Raw genomic sequence first — 17,206 nt, forward strand, 5'->3', positions numbered from 1 at the left:
CTTACACTATAACATAGCATTTCCAATCTGAAAGCGTTATAACTAATTTCCTTCCTCATACACTCGGTGCTCAGCCCTGCATGCAGAGCTGACAGTGGAGACAACGAGACTTAATCGTGCCGTTTTTGTGGTTAAACCATGAGTCTTCAAGCTCTTCAAATATGTCAAAGTGATTTCCCATTTTTAAGAAGTTAATTTAATGCCTCCACTGACTGTCATTCGGGAATGCACATGGTAATTTTTCATAATAGAAAACATCACTGATGTTTTGCATTAAAGTAGAGGGTACCAAGTACAATTTTTAGCATCCATTTGAAATTCAAACTAAAATTGTGTTGCAGGCTAAACACAATTAATTTAAACTCAATGAGAGCTCTGATTGAAATATTATGTATGAGCTGCAATTTGGACAAAAAGACAAAAAAAAAAAAAAAGAAACTATAACACCCCAATGTACAGTTAGTGGAAATTAGGTTTTGTAGAAAAAAGTCCAACAGTGAAATTAGTTGAAAATGACTCATGCAAGATGACTTACATGCTTCCTGTAGCTGAGCTGCTGTCCGTGGGCAGAGAGCCATTGGAGCGCTCCATCTGAGCCAACCTGAGGAAAAAAAAAAACCCAAACCACAGTTAAAAACCAAAGCATTCAAAGGCTGTTAGCACATCATTAAAATACAGAACATCACTGCTGACAAACGAGGACATCAAGACCTCAGTGGGACACCGGTTAAAATGTAAAACGTGCAGTCGAGTCAGCGGGAACACAAACCGACAAAGAAATATAAAAAGATTATCTCAGCTTGTGCATGCACATTATATGTGTATGGTTCCATGTATGGAGTCACAAACAGTGAGCAGCATGTGTGGATGATTATGCATGGCAGAGATGTGGCTGTGGGGAGGGAAGATGGATTTGGTAAAAACATTTATGTTTTCATCATCGTAAATCCACTCAAAAGCAGTTATGCTAATGAAGTCAATTCACGGAGCTTGCATGCAACAGAACTCCACAAAACAGAGAGATCAGGGGTAAAGTAATTCATGTATTATCCTTAGTGATTAAAATAAACTGTGAAAGAATATGTATAGGAGGGATAAATCTCAGATCTTACTAGTGTGTTCAAGCTAGCGTAGCAGTGTAACAGCAGTGACTATATGTCATTTGAATTTATCATTCCCAGGGCTCAAATGTGTCTTTGTTAATGGCAGTTCAGCCAACGAAGGTTAATGGTGTGTAGCCAATTAAAGGTTTCAGACCAGATAAAGCACTGCTGCATCAGATGACTCTTCATGATTAAAGTTCTGCCTGTAAGAGTTTTATTTTAACACAAATAATCCTTGTCCGCTTCAGGGGTTAACAGATTTGGACAGATAAGAAACTCATCTAACTTATCTGAGGGGTCACGGTTTACCGATTTAACTTTTCAATATGCTTAGCTTACAGATAACACAGTGTCCAGGAAGCTGAACATTAGTTTGGCTACGACGCCAATAGTGACACAGTGCGTGTGCGTGTGTGTGTGCGAGCTTCTTTGAAGCTGGCATCTGAAGGCTGCTCTGATCACAGCAGACAAAACTGAATGACACGGATTAAGTTGGAGGTCGGCAAACGACAGATTTTGGAAATTATTTGACATTTGAAAAGATGCAAACAAAAGGAGACGAAAGGAACGTTGATGTCGGTTTGGATAAATCATGAAGACACCAACAAAAAAATTCCACCAGAATGTATTTTTCAGTGTAACCAAGATTAATTCATATAATTTATCAAATCATACTGTGTTTTATATTATAAACATCTTTAAAAATGCACAACAGTCCACATGTTTATAGTAACTACAGTGCTGGGAAACATTTGATTTCTGGATTACACAACATATTTTCCTACCAACAGATACTTGAGCTGTGAATCTCTACAGCTGCCTACAGTTATCAGGAGTCTTTTGGCTGAATTTTATGTATGCTTTCCTTGCCCAGTCTGTGAGTTCAGGTGATAATTAGGCATGGAAACTTTTTCATGTCTGCCTTTAGTCAGTATCCATATCCTAATTTAGAGATTGTATTTAAACTACAGACTGAATGCCAGTGCAACCAGAAAGGGAACACGTATCTTTCATAGATAACTGAGGAGAACATCACATTTGAACAGCTTCAGGTGCAACATTAATGGTTATAGGAGCGGGTGGATGCAAAGATTTGAGCAGCTTTTCAAAAATTGCAAGAAAAAAAAAAAAAAAACCCAACTTAATTTCCAAAAGAGAAAAAATTAAATATGAATGCCTTCAATATTTCAGTGAGGATGATTCATAAAGCTTAGGATTTCACATCTTTTCCCTCTTCCTAACGATGACTGCCACTGCCCTAACAACTTATTTAAAGACCAAAACCTTTTTTTCTTGAGTTTGAAATTCTTTTGATGTGTCAAGCAGTCCCCGTTTTCTTCTCTTGTGCCTTAAAGTCGTGCAAAAACCTCGACGCTGTTCCTTCCTAATACATTCAGAATGTTTCATCTCTAAATTTGAGCCATTCGGTGATTAGTTTATCATCTATTGGCCTTTTCCACAGCATTACGAATCGTGTGAGTATTTGCATGGCCCCCTGTGTCACTGGAATTGATGAGATGTTGACAGGAGATTGCAGAGCGTACCTGCTGGCATACTGCTCTATCCTGGAGTGGGTGTCGTCGTGAGAGAGCTGAGGTGTCTGGGACAGCCTGGAAAATGAATGGAGTAATGGAGATGGATGAGATTCGGCACGCTCACACGGCCTCGTTAAAACAGAAAATCACGAGCACATGCACACACACTCGTTCACGCACTCACAACCTAATGGCCCCACACAGCTTCACCTAGAAACAAATCAGATGATCCTACAGAGAGAGAAATATGAGAGCGGGATGATCTACGGAGCGTTTGGATGCTTTTTGACAGGCTCGCGGGGATGAGAGACTGTATACTAGGTGGTTGCTTTAACGAGAAGAGGAAGGTGAGAAAACGACAAGTTTTTTTTTTTCGTCCCCCTGTTTTCGGTCGGATGTTTAACCAGCGGATCAGGCGGAAAAGCAGGCGGTCAAGCAACATGCAGTCAAAACTTAGGTGATGCGAGGATTTCGGTGGTGGTGGGAGATGAGGTGCTGAGTGAGGAGTGAAAGGAGCAAAGGGAGGTGTTGTTTTAAAGGCATTCCAGTCTGGAGACGGGGTGTAGTTACTGGTGGCTCATACTCACTCATACTGCTCCGGACACATGCTGATGAGAGTGACGGGACTGTAAGAGAAACCGAGGGAATGAGGGAGAGGGAGTAAAGGCACCACAAAACAGTTTTAGGGTCAAAATCACTCAGTTTGAGAAAGAAAACACAGCAGATGGAGGAAGAAGAGAAAGAGGAGGGGAAAAAAAAAAAAAACACCTCTCAATATGCGTGCATCCAGTTGCTGAGCAGCTGGGGCTCAGCATATGGGGAAGAGGTGTTATGCAATCAAGAATATATGTACACACCGCAAAAAACACTTCAAACTCTTTCATATGAGAAAAGATGTCAATAAAAAACATTTGAGTTTTTTTGCACATTTGCAATAATGTGCAAAAATCCAGGAAAACAACAACATCTCCATTTCAAAACTCGGATGAGAATCGAGAGGCCACAAGGTGTAAGACGGCTCTTTTTCATCTGAGAACGAGTGTCTATTACTTAAAAATCTAAATGATCAATGGATTGAACAAGAACATCATCTAAGAATTAGTCGATGTACAAAGCCCTACATTTGTCTAGAAATTTAGATTATTAGCTTTGAGATCATGAAATAAAATGTAATGTCTGGAAACTCAACTTTTTTCCAAACTCAATTTTATACTTAAGAACGTTGAAAAATCACAAAACAAAATGCCATATTTCTCCAGGCTGCATTCAGGTGTGTTCCAACAAACATTGTAATAATCATCAAAAATATAAGTCAATAAACATATAAACTACATTTAATAAAGCAGTTGAGAAAATAACGTAAAAAAAGTCGTGTTGCAATAGTTTATACATCACGCTGTCAACTTGGCATAAGCTCAAGATGTTCTTTACATTTCCTCAAAGGCAAAACAGGAAAAAACCTGCCTTCAGACATTCACCTTTCCAGTCTCTCATAATTTCTTCTACTTTAATATAGGGATATAAACTCAGAAGATTTAAAAAAAAAAATTCAATAAAACATGTTTTGCTCTCCCAGACGAAGCCAACTGGTGGTTTATTTTATTTTTAGTGTTTTTCCCACTACAGGAGCACAAGCAGTGCTCAGTGAAAATGAGCAGCGATTTGTTTATTTACAAGTTGAATTGAGGATAGCAGAAGATATCAGAGCAGAAAGCAGAGAAATGGAAGCGAGGAAAAGAGTGAGATTGGAAGAAGGCAGCTTCTGCTCTGAAGGAACAGAAACTCGGTGTGCTCACGTTGTCTTTTAAGACGAGGACCTCAAGTTGGCCTTTTGAAAGTATGAGCACTTTGACAGGAACAATTTGCTTTCACTTAAAGTTGCCTGAAATGCTTTATGTGGCATCTTTCTTCACTTTTACATGGAAGAAAAGGGTCACAATGAAGGCAGGAGTTTTTGAATCTGCTAACCATCTGGACAGAACAGGTTTACAGCCAAACAGATGAATGGATATAATCAGAAAGAGGGACACCAAGATTTTTATTCAAGATCAAAAATGCTTTGTTTAGTAAGAAACTTTAAGTCAACATTTTAAAGAGGGGTGTGTGGATAATAACTCCAACGCCTTGGCAGCACTTAGGAAGCTCTTTGGTTGTCGTTTTCCTCCTGCTACTCTTGAAAAAACATAGAAATGCTGACTGGGAAAAAGCAAAAAAAAAAACTACTAAAAGAGCCCATGTCTTTTTTCATCACCTTATGTATTTGTCATATCTGCACAGCATGTGCTTTCCTGTTTTGTCTCAGGGTTTTCTTTTTTCCTTCAAGGTGAATGCCCTGAACAGCTTCTAAAAATCAATTTGGTCCATCATGCTGTGGTAGTCATTTTGTCACCGTTAGCACAGGGTTGTTTTTTTTTCTGCGTTTCCTCTCCCTCATTTTTTGTCAGCAGTAAAAAAAAACAAAAAAGCATGTGCATGCTGACACCTCAACCTGTCGGATTCAGAGAGACAGCTAGAGGGCTGGAACGGAAATCCAGCAAATATATGAACCAGTCGCTTACTGACAGATGCATCTTTAAATGAATTCCTCTTAAGAGGAAACTGAAAGCAATGGAAGCAAATAACAGCAAATATAATGAGAGAATTTAAATGTAATATCCCTACTTATTATTTTTGCTGAGTTATGTTTGCTAGTGCTAACTTATTGAAAGCAACAAATTCTGGAAGTAAAAAAAAAGGAAATTAAATTCAGATAACCTGGGAAGATGAATAACAAAATATCCACTAACCTGAATATCAAACAGAGCGTCTGTTGTGAGATAGATTACTAATCTGCTAAATGTTCTCATGGGGTTTTTAAATGTTTATGTACTTTCAAGCAAATTTAAGAATAAAATTTACTGTTTAACTCAAGCTATGTTTTAGAAATTATCAAACAGATTTTAAAATTAAATATGAAATAAAATAACTACTTTCTGTGCAGCAGTAGTGCAACTCTTGAGAACATGAATACTTCCAACCAGCATCTTATAAATTAATCTCCAAACCCATCAACGTCTTTGCAAAAGTCTGAATCATGTCACGAAGGGCGAACAGTAAAAACGTTAAAAACAAAACAAAACAAAACAAAAAAAACAGCTTGGTTCTTTCAAATTATCAAATATAGCTGTGACAAATCCAAAATCCCATCTGGTGCGACATGAAGCAAAAAAACAGTAGAGAGGTTTGGGTAGGTGGTGTTTTGCTCTCTCTCGGGAAGAAAAACAGAGTGGGTGGAATAAAAAACAGAGAAAGTAAAGAAGAGAGAGGCTAGGAGTTTTAGGGAGGGTAATTATTCAAAACCTAATCTTGTTTTCTCTTCTGACTCTACATCAACACAAACATTTGAAAATTATTGTAACTCTTGTCACAATACAAAGAATATAGACAAATATAGAGATTAGAGTAACTGAAACTACCAAGCCTGTTTTTATTGAAACAATCTAGTTTACAGTAAAGGACTACGATTTCAAAAGTAGGATTACAAACAGTGAGGTTATTTCCTTTTCAGACAGTCTAAATATAAGATTACTGTGTTCACAGTCTTGATAGTGTAGTGTTCACTTGAGACCAAATGTAGTGAAAGAAACCGTAAAATGATCAATAACTCCACTCTCCACTCCCTTCTGCTGCTTTTTTTAAAAAAAAGATCCCTTTCAAAAATATGTTTTCCCCTTTAAGGACATTTATCAAGGAGAAAGCTCTGCAGGAGTCATTTCTCAGCACTGAGGGTTAGGAAGTGAACCGAGTAAGGTGGGAGGTGGAGGAGGACGACAAATAAGGACGGCAAGTGCAATCCATCTAAGTGGTAACTGTGGGCAACTTTAAGTTATGAGACCGCTTTTGTACATCTACATGCGAGTCATCCTGGGAGCCGAGGTGCAGCTGCAACAACGTGTTGCAAAACTAAAAGGAACAGCGAGAAATAAACAGGAGGAGGAAACACATAATGGCATTTCCCACAATGACACTGACCGACGAAAGAGACAAACCATCCGAGTTCGGTAGCAAAGATGGATAAAATGAGATGTGCAGTCTGGGCATTTGCCTAATATGGCTCAAGTTAAACAGTTTTCCAGAAGGATTTACAAAACCTGGCGGAAAAGAAACAAAACTACCAATATTGTGGTGGATGTAGCGGAAATATTATCTACTTCAGAACCATATATCCACAACACAACACTGTTTGTTCTTTGGACCAGCTACTTCTGGAGGGTTTTGCCTCTTTAGCATGGAGTGCATGTTGTTCCATCTTGTCCAACACTGAATTTGCCATGTTTTGGTATTATCAGCACATCACAAACATTTTATAGAGTGAAAGTCTTTATGCAATTATCAGCAGTTGGGTAACAAGAGGAACCTCATCTCTATATTCACTTCATCTTTAGCAATTTATACCCAGCCAAGCTAAACTGAAACATCACTTACGTCTCCATGTTGTCTCCCTCCAAGACTGTCTGGACTGGCAGGTAACCCAGCCGCGGATGCTTGGCAAAGTACTTTTTCGATCGGAATTTGTTCTTCAGCACTTTGGTGAAATCTCTCATGTCCTCGCCTGATGTTGTCTGTAACAGGGAATAATAAACAATGCAGAGTGTTTCTTGTATGGATGAAGCATTCCCACAGTCTCTCATGAACATGTAATCAAGATCAGCATTTCTGTGGAACTAAATTAGTCCGTTAATTAGACAACAAGCAAAGGTGTTTCTCCTGCAGAAGCAATTACAGCCACGCAAGCAAACAACAAATTAGCACAACAGTCTGACCAGAGGGAGAGTAAAATCCCTTTCCAAGGGATTTATACAAACACACAGACATTCACACACATCCAGGCCCAAAAAAAAAAAACAGCTTCAACAGATGACGGATATGTGTAACAGGCTTGTTAAAGCTCACATGGCTTACAGGCTAATCCACACAACTTAAGATGGTAGCTTGAACAAATCACCAGCACGTACAGAGCAGCAGCACGAAAAAAAGCCAGAGCTTCATTAAATCTCTCCTGTGACTTTGCCAACATGCCATCTTAGATATTGGAAGCCTAATAAGCCCATATTCCTATCAACTTATACACTGCCCAGCTAAAGTCTTCACACGCCTTGAACATTTTCACGATTTGTCACATAACAACCACAAACTTCAACGTATTTCTCTTGAATTTTATCCATGTAATTGTGAAGTAGAAGGAAAAAGACAAATGTTTTATTTTTATCAAAAAAATCTGAAAAGGATTGAAGTCCTTTTAAACCTCTTTTGCTCTGATACCCCCAATTTAAATCAGTGCAACCAAGTGGTAAATAAAGTCCATTTGTTTGCTTGGTTGCAATTCAAATACAGAGGTTCTGTGAGGACAGAAGCAGCTCATAGGAGCTCTGCAACTCAGGTTGGAGAAACTAGCATGCATACATGTCACAAATCTGGACTTTAAGACAGAATAGCAAGAAGAAAACCATAAATATTTCCATTACCAGTTTGCTATAAGCCACATAAGAGGTGTGTAAGAAGATGCTCCCGCCATAAAAGGCCAACATCAAATTTTTGGTCCATATGGAAAATAATGTGTGCAGGAAAACCAAGACTATCCATCACCATAAATAAACTACCTCAGTTATAAAAGATTTACATATAATTTTTGATTTACGAAAAATTCAGCCATCCAAAGCTGGCAGAGACGACCCCAACAACGTGCAGATTGTTTAAAAAACAATTAATAAGAGAAAGCTGAAACCAAATGTATAAATGAAAAATATATTTGCCACCCTCTAAACGTATTGGCCTGAGTAATTTTTTGTCAAAATATGATTGAGGTAAGAAAAAAAAAAAAACTTTTGGCAGAAAATGACTAATGCCACCATTTTAGGAAGGTGATGATTTAAACCCATGCATCCTCATTCACTCCCATTTAGACATTACCTAATACTTTGTCTTTGTCTGTCATAAAAATCCTAATATATTACACTGAGGTTTGTGGTTTTCAATGTCACAAAAAATGGAGAAATTCAAGGACTTTGAATAGTTCTGAAAAGAACTGTAAATGAAAAATGCAGCACAACAGCTGCAAAGAGAGCCCAGCGGAAATAAATCAACAAGTCACAGTAATATAGTGGGTGTTATAATCCCTAATATGTTCCCCCTGGGAATGTGTTTGTAACACTTCAACAAATATAAATCCTCCAAAATGACAGCAGACATATTAGCTGTAGAATTTGAACTACAACAACACAGCCCCTCAGGAAAGGTAAAAGCTTAAAGTGAGAGACAAAACAAATTAAAAGTAGGACATTTTCTCCAGCACATTTATAAACTAATGAAAGGCAATATAACAGCTACAAAGTAAACAATAAGACAAATATGGAGATAAATGGCATACAGCAGCTGCACAGGATCCAACTAAAGTCAATTTAACAGTCTAAGTTTGTCAGACGGTGTATGACTCAATGAAAACTCGAGAAGCTTAACATGAACAAATGTGATTATATATTATATTGACATTTTTAGGGTAAAATACAGTAAAAATATCACAACTGTTTAATAAAGTTGTGGTGCACTGTGACATTTAAAATGAAGAAGTGAGTTGATTCTGTTTTTGCTCGCTCGCGTAGAAATGACATATTTCAGACCAACGTGTTTTTCCCCAGCCTCCATCACCTGAAGGATCAATAAATCTGGGTCAAGCTTGATGAGCGAGCTTCATGTTCAACTTTCTCAGCTTCTAATCGAAAGCAAACACCTTTCAAGGTTTCTCTGCTTTTGTTCCTACGACCAACCGCGCATCGATCTGTGTGTGTTCGGACGTTATTTCAGCTGCAAAACAGTTCTGTGAAAACGGGCCCTTATATGTTCCACTCTTTATGCGTAGACTTTGTAAAGTACATAAACAAAACGTGCATACTAAAATCTAGAGAGCACAAACCATCTGCTTTTCACTATCTGCCTACATTTGGTTCCATTCATTGCTTTATGATCAACTTTGAAAGCTGATTATGCTGAAAAGCCTTCAGCCAGCCCCCTGCAGTCAAAGCTGTTTCAGAAGATGTAAAGTTGTGGCTGCTTGCTAGCAAGCATATAGAATAAAAATCAGCATTGTTGCCTTTAAGTTCAGATACCCCATTAGTCTGTGATCTTTCTTGATCATTTTTTTTCTCAGACATTGTCCAGCACGCTGCCCCAGATATCGCTTTCCCTCCCAAACGGTCCAGATCTCTGCCGCACAGATGGCACAATGTGCCATCATTTCATTCTTATCAGCAAGGTTCTGCCAAACAAAGTCAATCTTTTACAGCTGCGCCGGTTGTTCAGCGCCACGCTCCGAGAGTCGGTTTGAGATCTGTCCTTGCTCTGCTTCTGACTGTGTAGCTGGTCTCTGCAGATAGTCACAGGGCATTTGCAAAGACATGGCAGAAAATTTGAGAGAAGTCGGGAATACAATTTTCTCCCCCCCCCCCCAAGAAAAGAAACTCTTATCATGTGCAACTGAAAGACAACAATTATTACAATACCCACTCAGAATTTAAGCTACATTGCTGACGAATGCGGAAAAGTGTAGGGTAAATCTTATTTGTTGAATTAAATATTGCATGCATTTTTCCTTCAAACTGAGCTAATAGCTACTAAACTCATGAGCAATAAATTAATCGCATAACTACAGATAACGTAAAAAATAATTTAGATAATTTGACACCGTGTAGCAGCTAAATGTAAATAATTTTCCTTTTTCTGCTGTCGGTATGCTTGCCCTTAAAGTCACCATTAATCAAATTTGCAGATTTAAAAGAAAATGTGGAATACTGATGTATTATGAATGGAGACTTCAGTTACTGAAATAATCTGGGTGATTTTGAAAAGCAGTGGCCTGTAAACGTAATGTATAATTTGAAAATGAGAATAATGTTTTATTTCTAGTTTCTCACACAAACCTTACTCACTTTGCTGCACTGAAGTAAGACAAATAATAAAAAAAAAACATCTGGAGGGGAAAGTAAACCAATAGACGATGTTTTCTTTTCATTTTATTTTTGTTAATAAGAAAGTAGATAAATAAATAAAATTCAATGATCTGCTGAGAAGCAGATTCTTTAATATTAAACAATATTTCTCTACTCTGAATGTTTGCTGTAGGGACATGCTGAAGCTATGCGTCAGCTTGTATTAATAACAGGAAGTGACTATGATCTGCTTATGTGGCAGCAAATAAGTATGAAAAAAAAAAAACTAGAAAAAACTAGTAGGAGTTTTAACACACAATTTCCAAGTTTAAACACTGAAGGAAAGTTCTAAACAGCACATCCAAATGGCTCAAGAATAAAGAAAGAAAAAAAAAATAAAATCACAAAATGAAGGTTTTGGTGTGGCAAAGTCAAAAAGTCCAAACTCACATCTGGTTGAGATTCATTCAACTCTCAAATGTGATTGAAATAAAACAAATCTGGAAAGAATAATTGGACAAAATTTGCAAACAATGACAAACATTTAATGAGTCAGTACCTCCAAGGGTGGCACAAGTTGTTACAAGGTTTAGGGGAAGCGTGAGAAAACTGAATAAATCTGTAAGGGGCAAATAGATTAGAATTTTGATTTTTAAAAATAAGCTAAACAATTTTTCATAGGAAAATCCTACAAATTTCTATAGGTATGGATATCCAAATCAAACACTTTTTTTATTGGTCTGTTTAAAAATAATTCAAGATTATTTGTTTCAGGACGAACCACTGTTGGAAATAAAGAATCTGAATTAACGCGAGAGGAGAAACAGGCCAATTGGGCTTTGTTGAGAAAAGAACGCCTTTCTTTTCTACAAGACAATGTCCCAATGCAGAAGCGAGAAGTATAACAAGAAATTGGTTTTCCTGTCTGCACAAAACACTTCCAACACCTTTGGGATGAACAGGAACGCTGACTGTGAGCCAACAGCTTTTGTGTTTTCCCACTATGGCTGAGGCTGTTTTGTGGTTGGAGGAAAACACTTCCAGCCAAGTTCTAAAAACATTTTCGCAGACGTCCCCACTGGAATGAACATTGTTTCAGCCAAAGCAGGAAGCTTTGAGAGGAGTGGATGCTTAATAAAAACTTAAACTAGTCAAAGAAGAAACTTAAATCATGGCGAGGAAATGAGGCAACAGCAAGATATTACAAGAATTACCATTGGATATGGCTAAAATGCAGTGATAGCTCAGGAGTTTCTTCATGTAATAAGGAGGATTAATATTCACTGGTTGAAAGGCTGTGTCTAATTTGACATTAAGATGGGCGAGAAGGTTATCAGACACTAAAAAGTGTGAATTTGACTGGATTCATTTAATGGTTAATTGGAGTGTGTGGGAGAAGGAGATACGACGTAAGCTAGCGAGGAAAGCGTGCAGACACATGTGAGTCAGGCTGCGTGTGTGTTGCTTCCTCACCGGCGTGCAGTATTCAACCATGGGGTAGTTGAGCTTGTGGCCCTTGGCAGTACGCCCAGAAAAGAAGCAGCTCTGACACACGTCGTAGTTGAAGTGCTTCAAACTGCGATACCTACGTAGAAACGGAGAGAAGTGGGGTGGGGGAGGAAAAAAAAAAGTGAGGAAAGTTGGGTTAGGACGCACTGTCATGAAATGTCACTTCAACATCCTCTGGGTCCGTTGTTCTGCGAGCGCACAAGTGAGCAGATACTCTTGCCCCACAACACGACTCGTCATCTGGAGAGCTGTCGATCCCCGCTGTCACGCCGTCAGCCACATGTTCGTAGACGCACAAAAACTACATGCAGACAGAATGACAGACTGCTGGATTTGCACACAAGCAACAATCTGACAACAGCTTTGGGGTTGCTGTCGTCAGCAGCAGCTGTAGCAAGTCTGCCATTTAACAGCTAAATTGAGACAGGAGCCATTCAGACATAATAGCTTAAGTCTTTTATCTTTCTCCCCTCTCCAGCTTTCCCCAAGGTTAGCTGACTGATGAGCTACGAAAGAGAGCTATACATCAAAGGATGCAACAGTGCACACAACTGCACCAAGTCAAACACGCCATTACATCCTGACAAGAAGCATATTACTATGAGGAGAGGGCGTCAAGTCACCTTCATTCAGGAGGTGATGAGGTGGCCCTGAATTAATTAGTTTAGATACCCAACAATTCTGGCTAATTATGAAATCAGCGTTCACTGCTCTTTTAAGAGGAAACCCGCAAACATTTGAAAAGTACGTCAGAAAAGGACATGTTGCTAGGCCTGTCACGATAACAAATTTTGCTGAGCGATTGTCTAAAAAACTATTGCGATAAACGATAATATTGTTTAAAGACCAGTTGACACTGATTTAATGGAAATTACTAAAAATGCATGTGATTTCCTGCCATAGGCAGATACACTTTATTTTCAAAAGAACACATAACACTGGAACTGATAAACTAAATTAACAAAACAACCAAAAACAAAAATAAAATGGATTCTCAGTCTCCATTAACAAAAAATGTACTTGAATAAAAACTAAACATAAAGCAAAAGTGGAAATAAATACTGCACTCAACCAAGAGTGCAGATTATGAAGTCTGTATACCTGTATACTGTATGTGGCCTTCAGTAATAACTAGATTTAAATAGAGCACATCCTGACGCAATAGTTCACACTACACGATTTTTTGCCCCTATTTCCCCCTTACTCTAGTCACATGCATCACAGGTAGATTCTAGTAAAGCATTGATTAATGCCTGGTTTTAAAATGAATTAACTGGACTTGTAGCCATTATTTTGTACCCATGTGGCTGGACACCACCATGAGTAGTTTAAGCAATCATCTGAAGCAATCCAAACCAAACTAATGCCATTACTGGTGCTAACAGTGACTCACTGGAGGCCAAATGCTCCTTTGCTTGACTTTCAGCCATCAGTATACCGTTCAGAGTTTCTGATGATCGAACAATAGCATAGAGAAAGTGGAAAGTGGAAGCCAGTATTCATGTGTCCTTGATACAAAGCATCTTTTCAACAGGATCAATAAGGTGCTTTTTGTACAAAAGTACCTGAAGAACTTCTTTCTGAACAAGAGAAAAAAAAAAAGATAAATTTTTGACTTTGACATTCTGCCTATAGGTGCTGTCTACATCAAAGTGGATGAAAATGTTATAAAGATAATGTATGTAAGTATGAAAATTTAAATAATTTACAACCTAGCTAATGACTGATTTCTAACAAACTTTTATCCTCACGTTTCTTATTTATCGGTTTATTTTTACACTTGTATTATCACAAATTATTCTCAAAGGTTGTGATTATATTAGCTTGTTGCTTAATATTCAAATGTTTTTTTTACAGCGAATGTGGCAATTTATAAACTCTTTTTAATTGACAAAGTGTAATTTATTTTTGAAATGTGGCTTAAGCAGTCAAAAACAACTACAATTTCATTTTTAAATAATGTAGTCTATCTCTAGAAGATATATATTTTAATTATTTTATAGTCTTTAAGTATTATTTTAAGTTTTTTTGGCATAAATTTACCATATTAGGTAATATTTGGATAAAAAATGGTAATATTAGTTATATAAAAGATATGAGATGCATTTATCAAAAACAGACATGATGGATGACGCACTAATGCCCTCGGTTAAGTTAGAGTCTCTACAATTGACTAAATTGTTTTGAAGTATTCTTTAAAAGTTCTTTAATAAGTAATCAGTGCCTTGAAGCAACCTGATAAAACATAATTGCAGATGTACAATAAAACTTTTTTGTCCTGCAAAGGAAATACAAACATTCAATATAAACTAATTTAGAGTTTATGATCTTTGGCATCTGAGCTAAATTACTGAAAACACTTTTTCTTCACTCTTCCTAAATCCTGTTACAGAAAATATTTCATCCAATCTGACTGAGTTAAAACACTCATAATGACACATTTTACTTAATCTCGTTAAAAAAAGATGCAACCTTCAAAACAAGCCACATCCCCCCCCCCCCCCCCCGTTTCTCGGTGTGACGTCTTCAGACCACACAAAACGCCCGCTATGCATTTTTCTTCCTTTTTCATTTTTGCTATCTGCCTTTCCTTCCCACCAACACTCGCGCTCATCGATCAATGACAGAACTTGGAAGATGTGTGCTTCATCAAATGTCTGGATGTGTTTCTCTTTCTGCTTGCGAAGCAATGGATCTCCAGAGGACAATCCTGCCACTCTGCGCGACTTCAGGCATGACGAGACTCCTTCCCTCTTGGCTGGATAGAGCAAACCTGGATTTCTTCCATCAGCTCACCAAAATGGTGGATCTTTATTTACCAGGGTGAATGTAATTTATCAAGGCGAGCCGAAACCTTTGCAGCTGTGGAAACATGCAGAGGCTTGTTGCAGGTTTTAAAGGCTCTTTGTAAACTTTGAGGAAGCAGACTTGTTTTATTTGTTTGTTGGTGGATGCCGTTTTTATTCATTATTTTTTTAGGGATGCGTGCTTCATTACAAACCTACTGGTGGTATTTACTCAGTAGTATATCAGCTGCTGACATTTAGATAAATGTCTGCCCTCCGGAGCAGATCTGCCCTTTTTGCTCAAGAGTGAACAACCCACAAGAATGTCACATGATGTGTACGAGACCTCGCTACAAGCTGCAGACTTAATCACACCGTTTTTGCTTTACAATTTTGCACAAACGAACACGAGAATGTGAGTGTTTGTACCTGAAGCCCACAATCGGACACTCTTTGCAGATGTTACACTTGGCCTGATGTTTGGCCGTCTCTGCGGCAGCCACCCTGTGCAGGACGGGAAGCCAGACCATCGACTGAGGCTCCAGCCGCATCCAGTCCACAAACTGCCGAGGCTCCAGCTCCACCTTGTTGTTTACCTGTTCATAAAAAGCGACATGTGGCAAAGAATAAGGAGCTGGAAACCCATAAAGCAAAAGTTTATCAACCATATGAGGTTTATGGTTTCTATAAAAATTTCAGCAAAGCGAGGTGATAAACTGTAAGGGCACTTTGCAGCATGAGATACAATCAAGTACATCCAGTAAATGCTGCAACTCTGTACTAAACTCCTAATAAACATGCAGACAAATTTAAGATGACCATATATATTAGAATGAAAAGCCACAGTCCCTGCTATGGCTTTGAGTCTTGAACAAGACTGAATAACTTTTATGAGCTCCTAATTGTTCTTACACTAAACATTGATTGATGTTAACATCCCCATGCTGATCCTGTAGCTGCATTTTTAGTAATGATGCCCAGACCATTAAAAATCCCCAAGCATCTGCTCTTAAATGCATTACCAACCTTGGCCTGTTTACAGAACCAGGATTTCTTTTTCTATCGTCTGTTCACAATCGCTTTAAGCTGAAATTGAAACCATGTCTTTTGGCTACTGGCAAACACTCCCTGTCACAGCAGTGTCAGCAAAATATTTTTAACAGGATGCAATAATGAGCCCATTAGACAATCTAGCAGCTTCGACATGGTTGCCATTACCTCTCCAGAAATGAAAGACAACCTTTCCATCATCCCTGACTCACATAAAGGGCAGCGAAGGAAGCAAAGGGCAGAATACATTGGTAATAAGAGGAGTGACTTATCGAAAAGCAACAGGATGTTCCTGTTCGCTTGATCCATCTAAAAAGCTCATATTGTGCGACAGCCTACACAGCATATCAGCTTTATTAGTGTACCTCTACAAATACATCCATGCTAAATACACAAAGCTAAAGCAGTCCTAAGATTAATATACTAAATAAATATTAGTATATTTATATACTAATATAAATTCACACAGTGAATGGAGATGGTTGATTTAAAAAATGCTTCATAACATAAATATATAGATATATACAGATATATACAGACAATCCTCTCTTTCTATTTCTTTCTATTTCTCTATCCTTTATTGTTAATTCTGCTACTAAAAATAACTTGTGTGAAATAAAATTTTCTATTAGTTATTGCAGAAACAAACAAGACAATTTGACATTTAATGAATTTAAAAAAACAAAAAAACAAAACTCATATATAAAATATTCTGGTATGAAGATTGTTAGAAATTGCCTGGAAGAAAACATGTGCAACCTGTATATGAATATTGTGCTGTCATCGGTTCTGGTTACGTGAAGGAGACTTTCGCCCTCGGATTAAGAGAGAAGATTACCTCAGATATATTCTTCACCTGGCTGACATCTCAGATCGTCATTAAACTCGTCACCCTTTCTCTGACCTTTGCCAGCACAATCTAACCGTCTCTCCCATCACATACATTAGTCTCATCTTTGCCTTCCGTCTTTCCTCCCTGGCATCTAACTGCAGAATTATAGCACTTACAGATTAATTACTGCCTGGCTGAAAGGATGACCGGACAGAAGGATGGATGGAAAAACTGAAGTAGCGTGACAAAAGGACAGAGAAGGAGGCTAAATTTATGCCATGTGACTCCTTCAGCACAGAGCTATTAAAGCAATTGGACTTGGGGGTTCTGCAGAGTCGGTCTCTGACCAGACAAACTGGAGCACAAAGCCAGCACTGTGCTTACGCAGGTGGTTTACTGGGAGGTAGTGTGTGTTATTTTCTGGTTTTGC

The 17,206-nt window shown here is 38.1% G+C and overlaps 1 protein-coding gene across 6 annotated transcripts in view; it reads right to left on the minus strand.

Moving 5' to 3' along the window:
• utrn (utrophin) overlaps positions 1 to 17,206 on the minus strand; it is a 183,611-nt gene that overhangs the window by 21,332 nt on the left and 145,073 nt on the right. For 5 of the 6 annotated variants that reach the window (XM_088002105.1, XM_088002104.1, XM_088002109.1 and 2 more), the window contains 6 exons: positions 15,324 to 15,490; positions 12,073 to 12,184; positions 7,103 to 7,239; positions 3,226 to 3,264; positions 2,648 to 2,713; positions 536 to 601 (listed from right to left, as the gene is read on the minus strand). In XM_088002105.1, the coding sequence (XP_087858231.1) occupies positions 536 to 601; positions 2,648 to 2,713; positions 3,226 to 3,264; positions 7,103 to 7,239; positions 12,073 to 12,184; positions 15,324 to 15,490 (587 nt within the window). The remainder of the gene's footprint in view (positions 1 to 535; positions 602 to 2,647; positions 2,714 to 3,225; positions 3,265 to 7,102; positions 7,240 to 12,072; positions 12,185 to 15,323; positions 15,491 to 17,206) is intronic. The other variant, XM_088002106.1, reaches the window with a different exon arrangement.

This window comes from Poecilia mexicana, unplaced genomic scaffold, assembly GCF_051168715.1.
Source record: "Poecilia mexicana isolate PSO_F unplaced genomic scaffold, ASM5116871v1 scaffold_21, whole genome shotgun sequence".
NCBI classification, from domain to species: domain Eukaryota; kingdom Metazoa; phylum Chordata; class Actinopteri; order Cyprinodontiformes; family Poeciliidae; genus Poecilia; species Poecilia mexicana.